General features: G+C 37.6%; 1 protein-coding gene across 2 annotated transcripts; it reads right to left on the reverse strand.

The window, feature by feature from the left end:
* Positions 1-905: 905 nt before the first annotated feature.
* LOC132046556 (uncharacterized) lies at positions 906-13,749 on the reverse strand. 2 transcript variants are annotated; one of them, XM_059437214.1, is made up of 26 exons: positions 13,513-13,749; positions 12,886-13,047; positions 11,736-11,901; positions 11,505-11,621; positions 11,286-11,419; positions 11,040-11,199; positions 8,344-8,411; positions 7,480-7,566; positions 7,130-7,245; positions 6,567-6,741; positions 6,379-6,489; positions 6,219-6,297; positions 5,974-6,117; positions 5,726-5,839; positions 5,512-5,633; positions 5,333-5,415; positions 5,122-5,246; positions 4,641-4,758; positions 4,431-4,568; positions 3,514-3,610; positions 3,258-3,383; positions 1,992-2,084; positions 1,804-1,909; positions 1,523-1,665; positions 1,316-1,402; positions 906-1,235 (listed from the first exon to the last, which is right to left on the reverse strand). In XM_059437214.1, the coding sequence occupies exons 1-26, from the start codon at positions 13,660-13,662 to the stop codon at positions 1,116-1,118; spliced, it is 3,141 nt and encodes a 1,046-aa protein (XP_059293197.1). In that variant the 5' UTR covers positions 13,663-13,749; the 3' UTR covers positions 906-1,115. The 2 variants fall into 2 exon arrangements, with proteins under 2 accessions (XP_059293197.1, XP_059293198.1); XM_059437215.1 differs by having other exon boundaries at positions 1,316-1,398; positions 1,519-1,665.
* Positions 13,750-14,038: the final 289 nt, after the last annotated feature.

Consider the following 14,038-nt stretch of genomic DNA (forward strand, 5'->3'; position numbering starts at 1 on the left):
CAGCAAAGGTTTGTTACAGTTATGCTTTTGTCCCGCTCTTTTTGGATTTTGTCATTAACTTTACCATTTCCATACCCAAATTACCAAATAATGACATGGAAATATAAAGTTTTATACTCAGGCGCCCTTTACTTGTTAGCTCAGTAGTTTGAGTAAATATAGGGCCTAAATATAGTCATCCATGTATTGACATCAAAAAATAAATAAGAATAATTTAGTCAAATTATCATTTATATTTTTTTAGAAGTATAACTGATTTCTTGCAATTGTTAACAAATATTTTCTTTTCGTTAGGTAAGATTTCAAGCTGTTTTTCTATATGTGAGGTAACAGCAGCCAAAGGATTTTTTATTTTTATTTTTCCAGTTTTTGGTATGATAACTGCATTTACTTAAAGTTAACGGTTTTATCTAACATTTACTCCGCACCTAAACTACTTCTTTCTTTTTTTTGTCTAGATATCCCAACCCCAACTAATATCACTTGTAAAGTTTTATTTCCATTTGAAAATGGGAAAATAATTTTTCTTTGAAACCCTGAAAATTATTGTGCTGGAAATGAATCCAAAATTAACAAATCTATATCACTCAAGTATGATAATACTCACCTACTCCCAATCCTCAAACAATTGCCATATTCCCCGAATTCAAAAATCCTTGTTCAAGTACAAAATCACTATAAAATCCACTTAGATAAGTTCGACACAACATACACTACTACAATCTCCCTCTTGTGATGTATGAATCTGGATTGTGCATAACGTTAAACAATTGGTCGGGGCTCAATTGGTTAGAATAAAATAACACACCCACTGTAAACCCATAGATGATTTTAATAAAAATGAAAAAAATAATAGCGAAAACAATAGATGATAATGCATGCTCTAACATTTTTCTATTTTCTTCTCTCTTCTTTTTCTCAAAGAATAAAATGAATTTCTCAATACAAATACAGGTGGCTATTGGCTGACTCTTCGACTGGAGAACTACACATATACAAAAGTTGTGCTGCAAAATTTGAAGAGCTCCCTGCCAGCCAACAGTAACCTTAATAATACGCATAGTGTACATAGAGTTACACCAACACTGGCAACGTTCTTTTGAACATTTTAAGTATTATGTTTTTCGGGCCTTGACAACATGAATACTTCTAACAAGGCCTTTCCCAGCCTCGCCTATGGTTTTTAGCGTACTCAGGAGATCCTTGCTCTCTGTGGAGTCATCATGCTTCCGTTTCTGGAAAACAGACCACAAGTACCATCTTGTTATAAAACATCCAAACAGCATCGTTACTCCAGTACAACTAGAAAGCATACCTTTGAACTTGCTTTTCCTAATGTAAGACCAAGAGCATCACCACCCACAGCATCATACCACACCTTGACCTCATCGGGAAATCCTCTCTGCATCAGATGGGGGCAGGAAGAAAGAAGAAAATCAGCATCACAGGAACAGGGGGTTCAAGGGATTCAATAACTGACTTGCACCTCAGTGGAAAAATGTCAGCAAATGTAAGTACTTGCCTCGATCTCAGAAATAAAGCACCTTACTGGATCAAAATTCACCATCAGCTTATTTTTCAATTCCCCAGAGTTCACTTTGAAGTCTCCAGGAGAAAAGAATGGATGGAAAACCTTGGTTGCACGCCCACGCACCACACACCGCTCTAGAAGAAATTGGAAGTGTTTCAGACCCTAATTAGTACTGGTGTTTTCAATGCTTAATGGATGAAAAGGGGTGAGGAAATAGAGGTAGATGTCACGCGGAAAAAAATGCAAGCACAAACTAAGATGAGAAAAAGAACCTTGTTCAAGTTCGGATGGGAAGAGAAGATGCTCGGGATAGGGCAATTTATCCCTGTGGAGAAGAACAACAGCGTCATAGTTGCTCAGAGGCGTGCGGAGAAGACACTGCAAGATAAAAGTCAACAGCACTATGAATGACAGATTACAGCAAAACCAATTCACAGGAACCGTTGATGTTTTTACGTACTTTCCATCCATAAGAATCATATCCATCTTGCGAAATCAGTTTGGTCAACAAATTTGCACTGCTAGTTGAATAAGCCACCAGTCTTCTTAGGTCCTAGTACACAACAGTACCCACATTAATGCCAGAGGAAAAGCAATAACAATCACGAAAACTTATCCACACACACCACGATCATGAGAGGAGTCTGTGCTCAAGACCACTGAATGACTATTTCCTAAAACTAGTCAGGCTGCCACACCTACATGCTCAGATTGTGTTAAATTAAAGGAGTTGTCTTAGTTCCGTAGAAGGCTTAAATGCTTGATTTTATTGTTTGATTGCTTGATCTTGTGATATCTCACAAGCCATAACGTTAACAATATTTCTCTGGGAGTAGCAAGTAGGTAAGTAGCGTGCTGAAGTGCTGTGGCTGTCTGTCCAGTACTCACAGTTTTTTTGATCTGTACTTCAAAGTTCACTTTGGTTCATAAAATTGTTTATTACTAAAAAAGTAGTCCTGTTTCCCAAGCTAAACATCCATGATTGACTTAATTGAAATTTTAAGATGAGTGAGGGATAACCTAATGGTAAGGACCCTCCACCTGCAACCATAAGGTATAGGGATCAAGCCACCAAGGGAGATAAGGAGGAATAGGATCAATATTGAGCTCCTGGGTGAAAGGTTTGACAATGAGGTTTACAATATATATTTAACGTGTTACTTCTAGAGTTACTGCTTCATTATCTAGTCTAGGAGTATAAAAGAGAAAAAGCTGCACAAGAAGTGGAAACGTAGATCTGGTGTAATTTTGTGTCATATATATGTTTGATAAGCTTCCTATTCAATAACGTTCAGTTTGAGAGTTCTGACCTCACTGGTCCAAATATAGTACAGTACACATCATGGTTACAATCATATGAAATAATTCTCCTATCTCTAAAATGATGCTACGACAAACAATTTGGTTTGCATAGAGTATTAAGAATTACTTTTGTCGTGAGCATGTATATGGTAGTAAGGGAGCAGCAAAAGATTGGTTGCAAATAGAAATTAAAATTTCCATGAGCCTCTCCAGCGGCCACTTTTCTACATTTGAAACCTTGGTCATACATTCTAGGATCAATTGTCTTAAGTTGACATCTAATCAACAGGTCTTTCGGAACATATATAAAGTATTAGGATGCAAAACATTATACTTCTTCACATGTTTCTGTTTCGGTGAACAAGATTCCATGAAATACAGACAAAGATTTAATACAAGTGCTTGATAATTGAGAACCACTTACTGCTGTAGTTGGTGAGGATCTTGTCCATGCTTCAGATGCGATGTCATATTTAGTAGCTAAGAACATTGCAGGACTTAAATTCTGTGTGTCCTTTTCATGCTCTTCTCGACTTGTCATGAAATTCTCCTGTCAAAATTCATTTGAAAATAGTATTCTGAATTATAAAAATATTACATGGAAAAACAAGAAAAAAGCATGGGAAAATTTTACCAACAAAAATGCCCTCCAAAGATTGATTATTTGACTTGGTACTTACATTAATTTTATTTTTCTCCTCAGTTGAAAAGTCGCCATCAAAATCAACGATTAAGGGAGAAAAGGCCCAATCATATTCCGACAATAATCGTAAGAACCTGTTTAAGATACAGATTATAAGAAAAAGTGACCAACTTACAAAGTTTATAATTAAATTTGAAACTAAAAGCACCACTTCAGATTTCGTCTATTTCTTACCTCAAAACAACAACGAGCATAGAAGGACAGGTATTAAAAAGGGGAAAAACAAGCAAGGAAAAAGAACACAACTACCAGTGCTCAAACCTTGGTTTGCAAGAAACACTACCAATTAACTGCTCGCAAGAGTATGTTTTGACGTGACTACCGTTATGTCAGTAACTTTTGTGTTATGTGGATCTTCTAGCCTACATGGTTCAATCTACAAGGAAAACTGTAATTGCACCCTGTCTTTTCTATTCTTTTGAGGAATCCGCTGCTGCTTAAATATATAGAGGTACAAAAAAATTTCTTATTTAAGTTGAGTCCTTTGCTTTTTATAATTTGCGTCAAGCCCCAAGATCATCTTGGGGTTTTTTAATTCTGTTAACTGTAGACAATCTTAACAAAACTGATCTGCACCTTCAACAATTCTTTCTTGGTCTGCGTTAAAGTTAAAAATTTCATCAGACAGCACAAGTGCCTTGAAGCTTCTCATATTGTAGAGTCCTTTATTTATGAGCAGTTAGAAGTAGCTTCCGCAGATATCAACTTATCTTAATATGCACCACACTCACCAATATATAATATGATAAGTATTCTCTCACAAACTTGGGATAGCAAATGAGAAGAACTGCAAGCAGTGAAGTATGGAATAACTGCAGATTCCATAGGGAAAGAGAAAGTAAATGGTACTAATATAATTGAGTAAAAATGAATTCTGAGCGACAAATATTAAACCTCAAAAATCCTGTTATTCGGGAGAAAGGAGGTTCAAATGGCAAAGGTCTCAAGAAAAGATTTGAAACCAACAGTTCAACTGCCTCCTCTGTCAGCACCGTGGAAAATAAGTGTGCGGAGACCCATCTTTTAGCTAGCCTGCAAAGCAAAGAGGTAAATGAGCTATCAGGAGGATCAAAGAGGGCATGGAGTATGAACTCAGGTTCTTACCGAACTATTGGTCCATATATGGGATAACGACCCCTTAAAGCATTAATCTTGCTCGCATGTTGCTGTCGGAGAAGAAGTTTTCTGTCAGCAGAGAGGCTCCATTGTCGACTATTATTACCTATAGAAAGAAACATCCTTCATCAATACACAGAAATATGTTCTTACAGAAAGAACAGTAGGTCACTACAGGCACAAAGTGTCTTTTCTTTTATAAGGTAAGTTCCATAGGAAAAGGGAGATTTCCTATATACACTAAGGGCTCGTTTCCTGGGATAAAAATTTAGTGCCGCCTTATCCCACGTTTGGTTGGAACAAAAACGCGGGATAACTAATCGTGGGATTATAGTGTTTTTTTATCCCACATTGAGGGTGGAATAACAATCCCAGAATAACTAATCCCAGGATTAGGTATCCTGGGATAACTTGTTTTCTAACCAAACGAGCCCTAAGAAGTAGAGAATACAGGTACAAATTGTCTTACTTTGCCCAGTCACCAAACCTAGAGCCCTTTCATGAGAAATTTTAAGGCGGAATGCATAGCCAGACATTAGAACATCTACATCATCTTCTGTAGCTGTAAACTCCATCCCCCAATTGTTCTGCAGACTGCCATAATGGTGCACTCAAATGAGGTTAATGTTGGCTTACATAAAAATATTGTTCCTTGAAAAATAAACTCAAGAAAGACTAACCTCTCAGCAATTCTAAGAAGAAACGCAGTTTTTGTCTTCTCTATTGCAATTTCGTCCATTGGCCAATTTCCAGATCCTTCAAGCTAGTAAAAAAGAAGAGGGAAGGGAATCATTAAGAAGTCTTGGGATTCACTGCAGATTATACAACAAAAAAACCATACAGGGATAGCTTTTCATGCCTGAATCATAACTTCAACTGGATTTATACAGGTTGAAACAGGTTTCCTTGGTTTTATCTGAACACCCTTCTCGTGTGCCAGAGGATGAGGCATGGGCGGGAAGACAGATGTCAACCTAGCAGCTGTGACTAATTGTAAGCACAAACCACATTTGCAGAATAGAAGCATCAAATATATATGTATGAACAGCACTCTTTGAGTAGAGACAGGAAACCTGAGTCCAGAGCTTGCACAGTCGACACCTTTAGTGGAATGTCATTAAGCTGAAGCAAACGCTTTGACAGCTCTTCAAGTGCCACCAGCAAACTTTTTGAGAATGATATAGGATCTGAAAATCAACTTCATTATTCACAAGGTACATTCTTCAAGCTTTGAGAAGGCATAAAGCTGAAAGTAACCAGCAAATATTTTTTTTTTTTTGAGAAGGTAACATTTAAAAGTAACCAGCAATTATGACCATACCTACATCCCTGTGGAGGAGACAAAAATCAAGTTGATCCACAGTAGGAATGATCTTTTCTTTGGGTATGGAAAGATGCCTAGACAAAACATGCTCAGCAATATCTTTTATGATGAGATGCCTTTGCCACTCCTCATGTTCCCATACTGGCATTTGAGGACCATACAGAATGGAAATAAAAATATATCAATTTCAACAGTCACTCAGTATGGCAGTAGCAGAAACAGAAGTATATCTATGACCAAACCTGCAACTTCAGCTATTCTACTATCACGAAACTGTCGAAGAGACGCCTTTTCTCCCCAAAACTTCCGAAATTCTAAAGCCTGGTGGGATGTAATGAAGTATGCTTGAGTAAAGCAGACTGAATAAAAGCCAACTGGATAATCAATAAGATAGACTTGTACCTTATCTCTTTCCTCAGGGCTAGGACCTACGACAGTCATTTTAAAGGCTGCCTCTGCAGAGTTGACAGAAATCCCAATAAGCAACGGCTCATTGTCTAGCTCTGACAGTCCCTAGAATAGTTTGTTACCAGAATAAGATCAGTTATGCACCATGATATCTTAGTTGAAGAACAACCGATAATATATACCTCTTCAAAGTTGCATTCAGATGGAATGTTTCTCCAAATAACACGAACAGAGTTAGATCTGTCTCCAAACCCTTGGTCCATGAGGGAGAGTACCTTCTGCTCCTGAGATCTCCAAAATTCATCATCTAAGCAGAATCCTGAGCTTGAAACTTCACTGTTTCCCCTCAAGTTTAACCTAGAGAATCAAAGCACGATATGAGTGACCTTGCTAATGAACAACTAAATTAAAAAAGGCTAATAAAAGATATTTATACTCCCATGAATTGTCATCGAGAACTTAGAATAATCACTTAGTATTAGTACATGACCCATTCTTGTTAGCGTTTCCCCCAACAAAGCCTCTTCTGTTGCATCCCCCTTATAAAAGCTCCAAAGTCCAGCGGAACATAGTGTATTACAGATCTTTCAATAGATATTTAAACATACTCATTATTTTATAGGACGACTAGCTCCAAATAGCATCATTCATAATTGCCACCACAAATTCAGAACTCTGATAATAGCAAAAGGAAATTCACTTCGAAGACACTAATAGTAGAGCAAATACAGTATCCTTGACGCACCTCACACAGTAGTCATATCTAGCTGGAAAGTCAATCTTTGTGATAAAAAGCTCATCAAAACCACCATCTTCACATTTATTGATGCAATTAACTGCCAAAGCAGCCTCTTTACGCAGCTGTAAGTTATAAAAGCAATCAAAACATTGTATTAGAGGAACATGAATCAGAGTTGAAATAAAAACCTTTCTCCTTGCTTTTTTGGAGCACCTGAGAAACAAACTATGGAGGAAGGGCAGTGTTATTATTTCTCCATTCTCATTAGCTATTAGATCATTACGGTCAAAATGACTATGCTCTTATTATTTAGATTAAATCAGCTTAATGTGCACTTTAAAATTCTCATAAATCACCTCTTGGAAACCATTGTGCGACAGGCGGAATGCCAAATTGAAGTCCTCAAATGAATTGCAAATGACCACAGGAAACAACTGCATATCCTGCAATTTCAAACTTACAATGAGTATGGGTACAACTGCAGTTTAAATTATTAGACTTGTCACAATACCTTGGAGACAAGAAAGAGAAAATAAGAAGTTGAAGCAATTCACAAAAAATGGAACTCATGCATCTTATGAAGAGGAGCAACTACAATCAGGTAGTGAGTTGCGAGTTCTCAAAGACCGAATAATGGCATTTGTAACAAGGCTTTTAGATGTTGACGCCTAAAATGCATGAAATGGAGGAATGAACTAATTAAAAGCCTTTGTTGTTATGATCATGTCACCAATTTAGACTAATAAAAAAGGGATCTGTAACAATCAGCCCAGAAAAAATATTCTGTAAGCATAATAACCAGAGACAGATATACTGATTTAGCTGAGACAATAACCAAACAAGTACACGAACTAATGCAATGTAAGGTGGGCAACAGGTCTGACACTCTCCCATGTACATTGCTTGGAAAGGTGAAGCTCCATTCTCTGTCCAGGTGATTTAATAACTTTTTCACTCCTTGTTGATTGTTAGTTTCTTTTTTATCATAAAGGTCTTGGATTTTTACTTCTTAATTAAATCCTTGGAACTTCTTCCAAATTAAGTCAATCATGAATCATATATATCTTTATTTTTTGATAAGGTAAGGTAAAATTCCGTTGCCGAGATAAATCTTTATAATCTTTCACACGTTCTTTTTGGTAAGTATGTCTTCTTAAATTCTCGTGCACACTTGCTGACAACTATAACTTGTAATCACCAAACATAGCAAAGTAATAAACCTTGTTTGAAGCATTTTTTTCATGCTGGGGCTGAATAAAAAGCCCTTTATCCCATGTCTTAGAGGTGGCTGCAAACATAGAGAAATGATTAGTACTGAAGTTGTTCTCTAACTCAATCAAATAAAAAATAAGTATGAAGATCACACCAATTAAGATATTTCTCTTGCCTTGATTAGCTAACTCCAATAAATGAAAAGATAAAAGATGGAGAAAAACAAAATTACCACAGCACCAAATGCTCGGAAATATACATGTTAAATAATGTCATCAGTTCTAGAGAAACTCTTTGTACATTAAGCCCATAACTTCAGTTCATATTCATGCTAAGGTTATTTACAAATGTTTGGGAGACTATTAAGGACAAAGGAGGTGACTCCTGAGCACTTCCCAAAGGGAGATGGGTTGCACCAGGATCATCTCTTAGCCCATTTTTATTTGCCTTAGTGATGGATTGTTTGACGCGGCAAATCCAAGGTGAGGTGTCATGGCGTATGTTATTCGCGGATGATATAGTCTTGATTGACGAGACACGCAGTGGAGTGAACGCTAAGCTTTGGAGACAAACTCTGGAGTCTAAAGGGTTCAAGGAGTAGACCAAGACAGCATTGCCACGGGAGTGTAAGTTCAATGACGTGACCAACGAGGGCCGGGCGTGGAAGTGACGCTGGTACCTGTGCCGTCAAAAAGAAAGGAAGTTTCAAATATCTCGTGGTCTATTATACAAGGAAATTGGATATTGACCTGTGATGTCTCACATCGTATTAGCGCAGGTGGATGAAACGGAGGCTCGCTCAGAGTGCCGTGGTGACGTTAATGCCACCAAAACTTAAAGGCGTGTTCTACAAAGCGGTCCGAGACCGACTTTGTCGTACGAGCAGTGTTTGCGCCAAGAACTCTCATGTCCAAAAGACGAAAGTTAAGAATCGAGAATTTTCATGGGATGCGGGCACACTGTAGATAGATTAGAACGAAGATATCCGAGACATGGAGTGGCATCGCCGGGAGGACAAGACGCGGAAGCGAGACCGAGATGGTTCGGGGAACGCGAGAGTGAGAGACACAGTATGCCCCGCGGTGAGGTGTGAAAGGTTAGCTATACGGTTTCCTGCAGAGGCAGAGGTAGGCCGAAGTACATTAGAGAGAGGTACTTAGACAGACATGGCGCAATGGCCCGCCCCGACGGATTACGATCTTTAGACAGAGGTTGCTGATGACTCGACAGGCAGGCGCGCAGTAGTCGCAGCTTTGATATATAGTCTATCGTCATTTGATGCTTCCTACTATGTGTCGTTTCTCGTACTTCAATTATTTTACTTATCCGTGGTAGCCATCGCTTCCTTTTCTCGCATCGCTTTCTATCATGACTTGTCATTTTCATTTCATTTTCATTTTGTCAACCGCTCGTGCTTATCCGACCTCTTCTTATGTTTTCTCGAGCCAAGGTCTTCCGAAACAACCTCCCTATCTTCCGAGACAGGGTAAGTGTCCGGCGCACACTTTACCCTCCCCCGACCCCACACGCGGGATTTTACCGGGTATGTTGCGGTTGTTCGGGAGACTATTAATTGTTGGGTAATTGGTTTTCAAGTCAAATGCAGGAGTTATCCGACGGAGAACTCCTTTTTTCCCGTTCAAGAAAAAGTCAAATGCAGGTTGCCACAAATTCTAAGGATCAAAGATAATTTAAGCATCTAACGTAGTAAGCGGGCCTTTTAAATAAGTTACCTGGTTTAGCTAAACCCAAACCCCGCTTTGTGGGATTTCACTGGGTTTGTTGTTGTTGTACCTAGTTTAGCTAAACAAATCATGCTTATCACCATGACTTAAGGGGTTGCTTGTTGCCAGGATTAGAGAAAAAAAATCCCCGCCAAATTCAGGATTATTTTATCCGGCGTTTGGGTGAATTTTTGCTTCCGAATATAAGCACACGGGATTATTAATCCCGATGTTACAATCGATTTTGTATGTAATGAATCAAACATTCGTCAAAGAAAGCATATGCACTTTTTTTCAAGTAATAAGATTTTCTTAACAAATGGGCAGAAGATACCCGCGCACAAGAAGTATAGCAAAAAGTAGAAGACCAAACAAAAAGATATTTTTTTTACGAACAACACCCGATCTTCTATACCTATTGGAATCTCGTGGGTGCACGAGAAATAAATAAGGGAAAATAGGCTATCCTCAAGTGTACAAAATCCAGGGATTGTTAATCCAGTATCACAATCCATGCAACTCCCGACATAACTTTTCTTATGAACCAACCCCACACCCAAAAACCCAAGTGTTTGATGCCCAAAAGTCATAGGATGAACTAACACACTGCAGCTAGGAATTTTATTCTCATCTCGTTCAATGCAAAATACAAAGGTCACAATGAAGTTTTCCCCATTAACCAGAGGAAGAAAAGGAGGGATGCTTAAGGAGAGGTCGGCCAGCAACAAATAAGAGAGATCGAATAGGGAATTCTTAGCATACTCAAGGATTTCATAAATTTCTTTAAGTTAAGCTGACTTGATCAACTTTTTCTTTTCTACCAACTCCAACCAACTAAGAAATACTTAATCCTCTGTGATATCTTACATTTTCCAACAGAAGTCTAACATATCTATGTCTCAATCTAGAACATGTTTTATCTTCTGCTTGTGCAGGTAATCGTAGTACAAGAAAACCAGGATAGAGGACAAAATACATACCAATGAAGTCCACTGTGATGCGAAATATCTGCATTGTATTCATGGAACTGGTTATATGATGCCTACCAGGTTTTGTTGCAAGGAAGGCCAATATTATAGAGATTAGAAACCCATTCAAGCAATCATGGGCATAGATTGAACTCCTTTGCCGAGCCCACACCTACAGATATGGACCTGATGTAATATTCTGACTAAGAAAAGCAAGCTATTGGACTATACTAATTCCTTAAAACAAAATTGGCATACTTTTAGCAGTATCAAGGCTTCCCCCAATTCTTTCCATCCAGAGAAAGTTTTTTTGACAAATTCTGCATTATCCTCAAGAAACAAGTCCTCCAATATACTATTATTGTACCTGGGTGTTGCTCGTAAAGCATCTCCTAGATGTGGAAATAAGTGCAATCATTATTAAGAAGCAACTCAATATGAACATAGAAGTTTGACAAAATATCTAAATATATAAACCTTGTTTGAGAGTATGGATATTGTTTCGCTCCAGCCGAAGTTTTGCTGCACTGAACAAAGATGTTGCAGTAGGAACTATCCTCACAACAAATTCAGCATTTCCAATAAGCTTAACAGCTTCAATAACAAAAGAACATCAAGTCAGTTAAATGAACTGAAACTTGCAGTAGACGCCAGATAACTTTACCCACGAAGAAGCAAGAGAACGTAGGGCAGATAGTCTGACTAGACCTGGATAGATAAGTAATATAGGTTTCCGAGCCTCATTTTGGAAACTAGACCACCTCACAGCTTTGATTAATGGAGATTTTGTCAGCTGCTCCTTGATTTTGCAGAGATAAAGGAATCTTTTGGCATGGTATCGATAATTTAGGTAATCTTTTTCATAAAAGCACTCCTGCCAGAAGGAACAGATTAAAAGAAAAAAAAAATGTCACAACAAGAAACTAAGAAGAGGAACACATCATTTTTTGATCAGGATTTTTTTTTTTTTAATGATTGTCAGAAGAGGAACATATCATGAATGTGGTTATTCACTATGAGACCGGCATGATCATTTTGCGCAAATTAATTTGGTTCTGATTATGTGCACATGAAGCAGTAGGTACTATCTGCACACCATTCATTCAGCATCCCAACGAATGAGCTTTCACCTATGATAGATCCCACGAACAAAAACTTATAATTCTATCACAACCAGGAGCGGAGCCAAACCCCCTTCGGCCAAAAATTGCCCAGTATATACAAGGTTAAAATTATTTTTTATGTATACATAGTAGATATTGAACCCCTTTGGCCTCTTCGTTTGTTTACTCCTTTATATTTTTGAACCCCCTTAGTGAAAATCCTAGCTCCGCCACTGATCACAACTATATAACAATCATTCCATGTGTGTTTCCCAGGCCACTTTTTTTCCAGTATCATAAGACCTCGACCAGGATTCATTAAGTAAAACTTCTTTCAATTTCTCCACATTCATAGTTTGGAATTTAGAAGGCCTATATTGTGTAACAAAAGAAGCTATAAGGAGAAGATGGAAAAACAGATAGCTTGCTTTATTCATCATGTTCCCTGCATTGCTGTCAACCCAACTTTTGAATGGAGTCAGACCACGTAGAGCAGTTTCTGATTTCAAGTGATTTGATTGTTTCGCAATTTAAACATTCTCACATTTCCATAGCTTATAAATCCTGCACCATTATATAGACTAAGAAAGAGCTAAAAATTAAAACTTTTAGACCATTTCAAACGATGTGAAATTATCCTTTTCTTACATTATCGTATAATCAAGTATAGCATTTGAACTTAGCATCAAACTGAAAAGTAAATTAATTACAACATAATAGAATACACATCAAGTAGCGTAATATCGACAGCACACCTTTGGCAAGTGAAGAAAAAGATCCACATTTAGATCGTGTTTGGTAACGCATTGTATAGAATAACTCCCACAAACTTCTAAAGATTTTGGCTTCTTAAACGTGAATTCCACCTTATCAGCATTGATGTCTCTAACAAACCCTGGAGCCAAGTCAGCCGTAACCTGCCAAATAATGATTCACTAATTAAAAGAGGAGAGTGGAGTAGTGGAGTCAACTAGTAACTCAGCACAATTAAGAAACTACTATTTTTGTGTCCGTGTGTGACTTTTTTGTTTTTTTTAACAACCATCAGTGAGTGAGACACTGCGTACATAATTTTAAATTGTTCAACTATATATATATATATATATATATATATATATATATATATATATATATATATATTGTGTTTTGTGTGTCATATGGAGAGAATTCAGATAGACCCGCTGCCGCAATAGCAAGTTAACTGTATATATAAGGTTAAAATTATTTCATATATATATATATATATATATAGATGTTGAACTCTCTTTGCTTCTTTGTGTGTTAATTTCTTCATATTCTTAGTAAAAATACTGGCTCCGCTACTAACTAAAGCATTACTAGGTTCTCCAATATATCATAAAGGTTTTAGAAAGAGTATTGACCTGGTCCTCAGGGATCTTATCAATTGATTCTTTGATGGCGGAGACGAACTTGTCGACGGTTGCAGTGATTTCAGGGGAGTGTTCGAGCTGGACCTCCTTCAACAATGCCCTAACCTTCAAGTTCATCGAGTCCGTGTAACTTAACGCCATTGCTATGCAGTTTCCAGCTCAGAAGAAAAAAGCTACTTTGATTATCTTTTGAGACTTCCGGCACTGCATAAAAGCTTATAAGGAATGGTTTTTGGTCTAAAACCCTGAACTGCTGCAGTGGAACAGCTAAACCCCCAACAAGAAGAAGAAGAAACAGATAATGGGCCTTTTTTAATCTACTGGGTTTCCGACACAACTACTTTGATAATTGGCCTATTTGTGCGACTTATATTGGAATATTTGCACAAATGACCATTCTATGGAAAATATTCAAATTTTATTCCCATTTTAGATTTGCTTGCAAAGATTCATTCGATTATAAGTGCCCTCAAAATGGGCCATACAGTGCAAATATTCCCTTTTATTATTGCGTTAA

Source organism: Lycium ferocissimum, chromosome 2, assembly GCF_029784015.1.
Source record: "Lycium ferocissimum isolate CSIRO_LF1 chromosome 2, AGI_CSIRO_Lferr_CH_V1, whole genome shotgun sequence".
Lineage (NCBI taxonomy): Eukaryota > Viridiplantae > Streptophyta > Magnoliopsida > Solanales > Solanaceae > Lycium > Lycium ferocissimum.

Coding starts and splice junctions, on each gene's coding strand:
- LOC132046556 (XM_059437214.1), bottom strand. CDS start 13,662: ATGGCGTTAAGTTACACGGACTCGATGAACTTGAAGGTTAGGGCATTG. Junction 7,567..8,343: donor AAAAAAATGCTTCAAACAAG/GTTTATTACTTT, acceptor TTGAAATTGCAG/GATATGCAGTTGTTTCCTGT. Junction 5,416..5,511: donor CAGTTGAAGTTATGATTCAG/GCATGAAAAGCT, acceptor CTTTTTTACTAG/CTTGAAGGATCTGGAAATTG.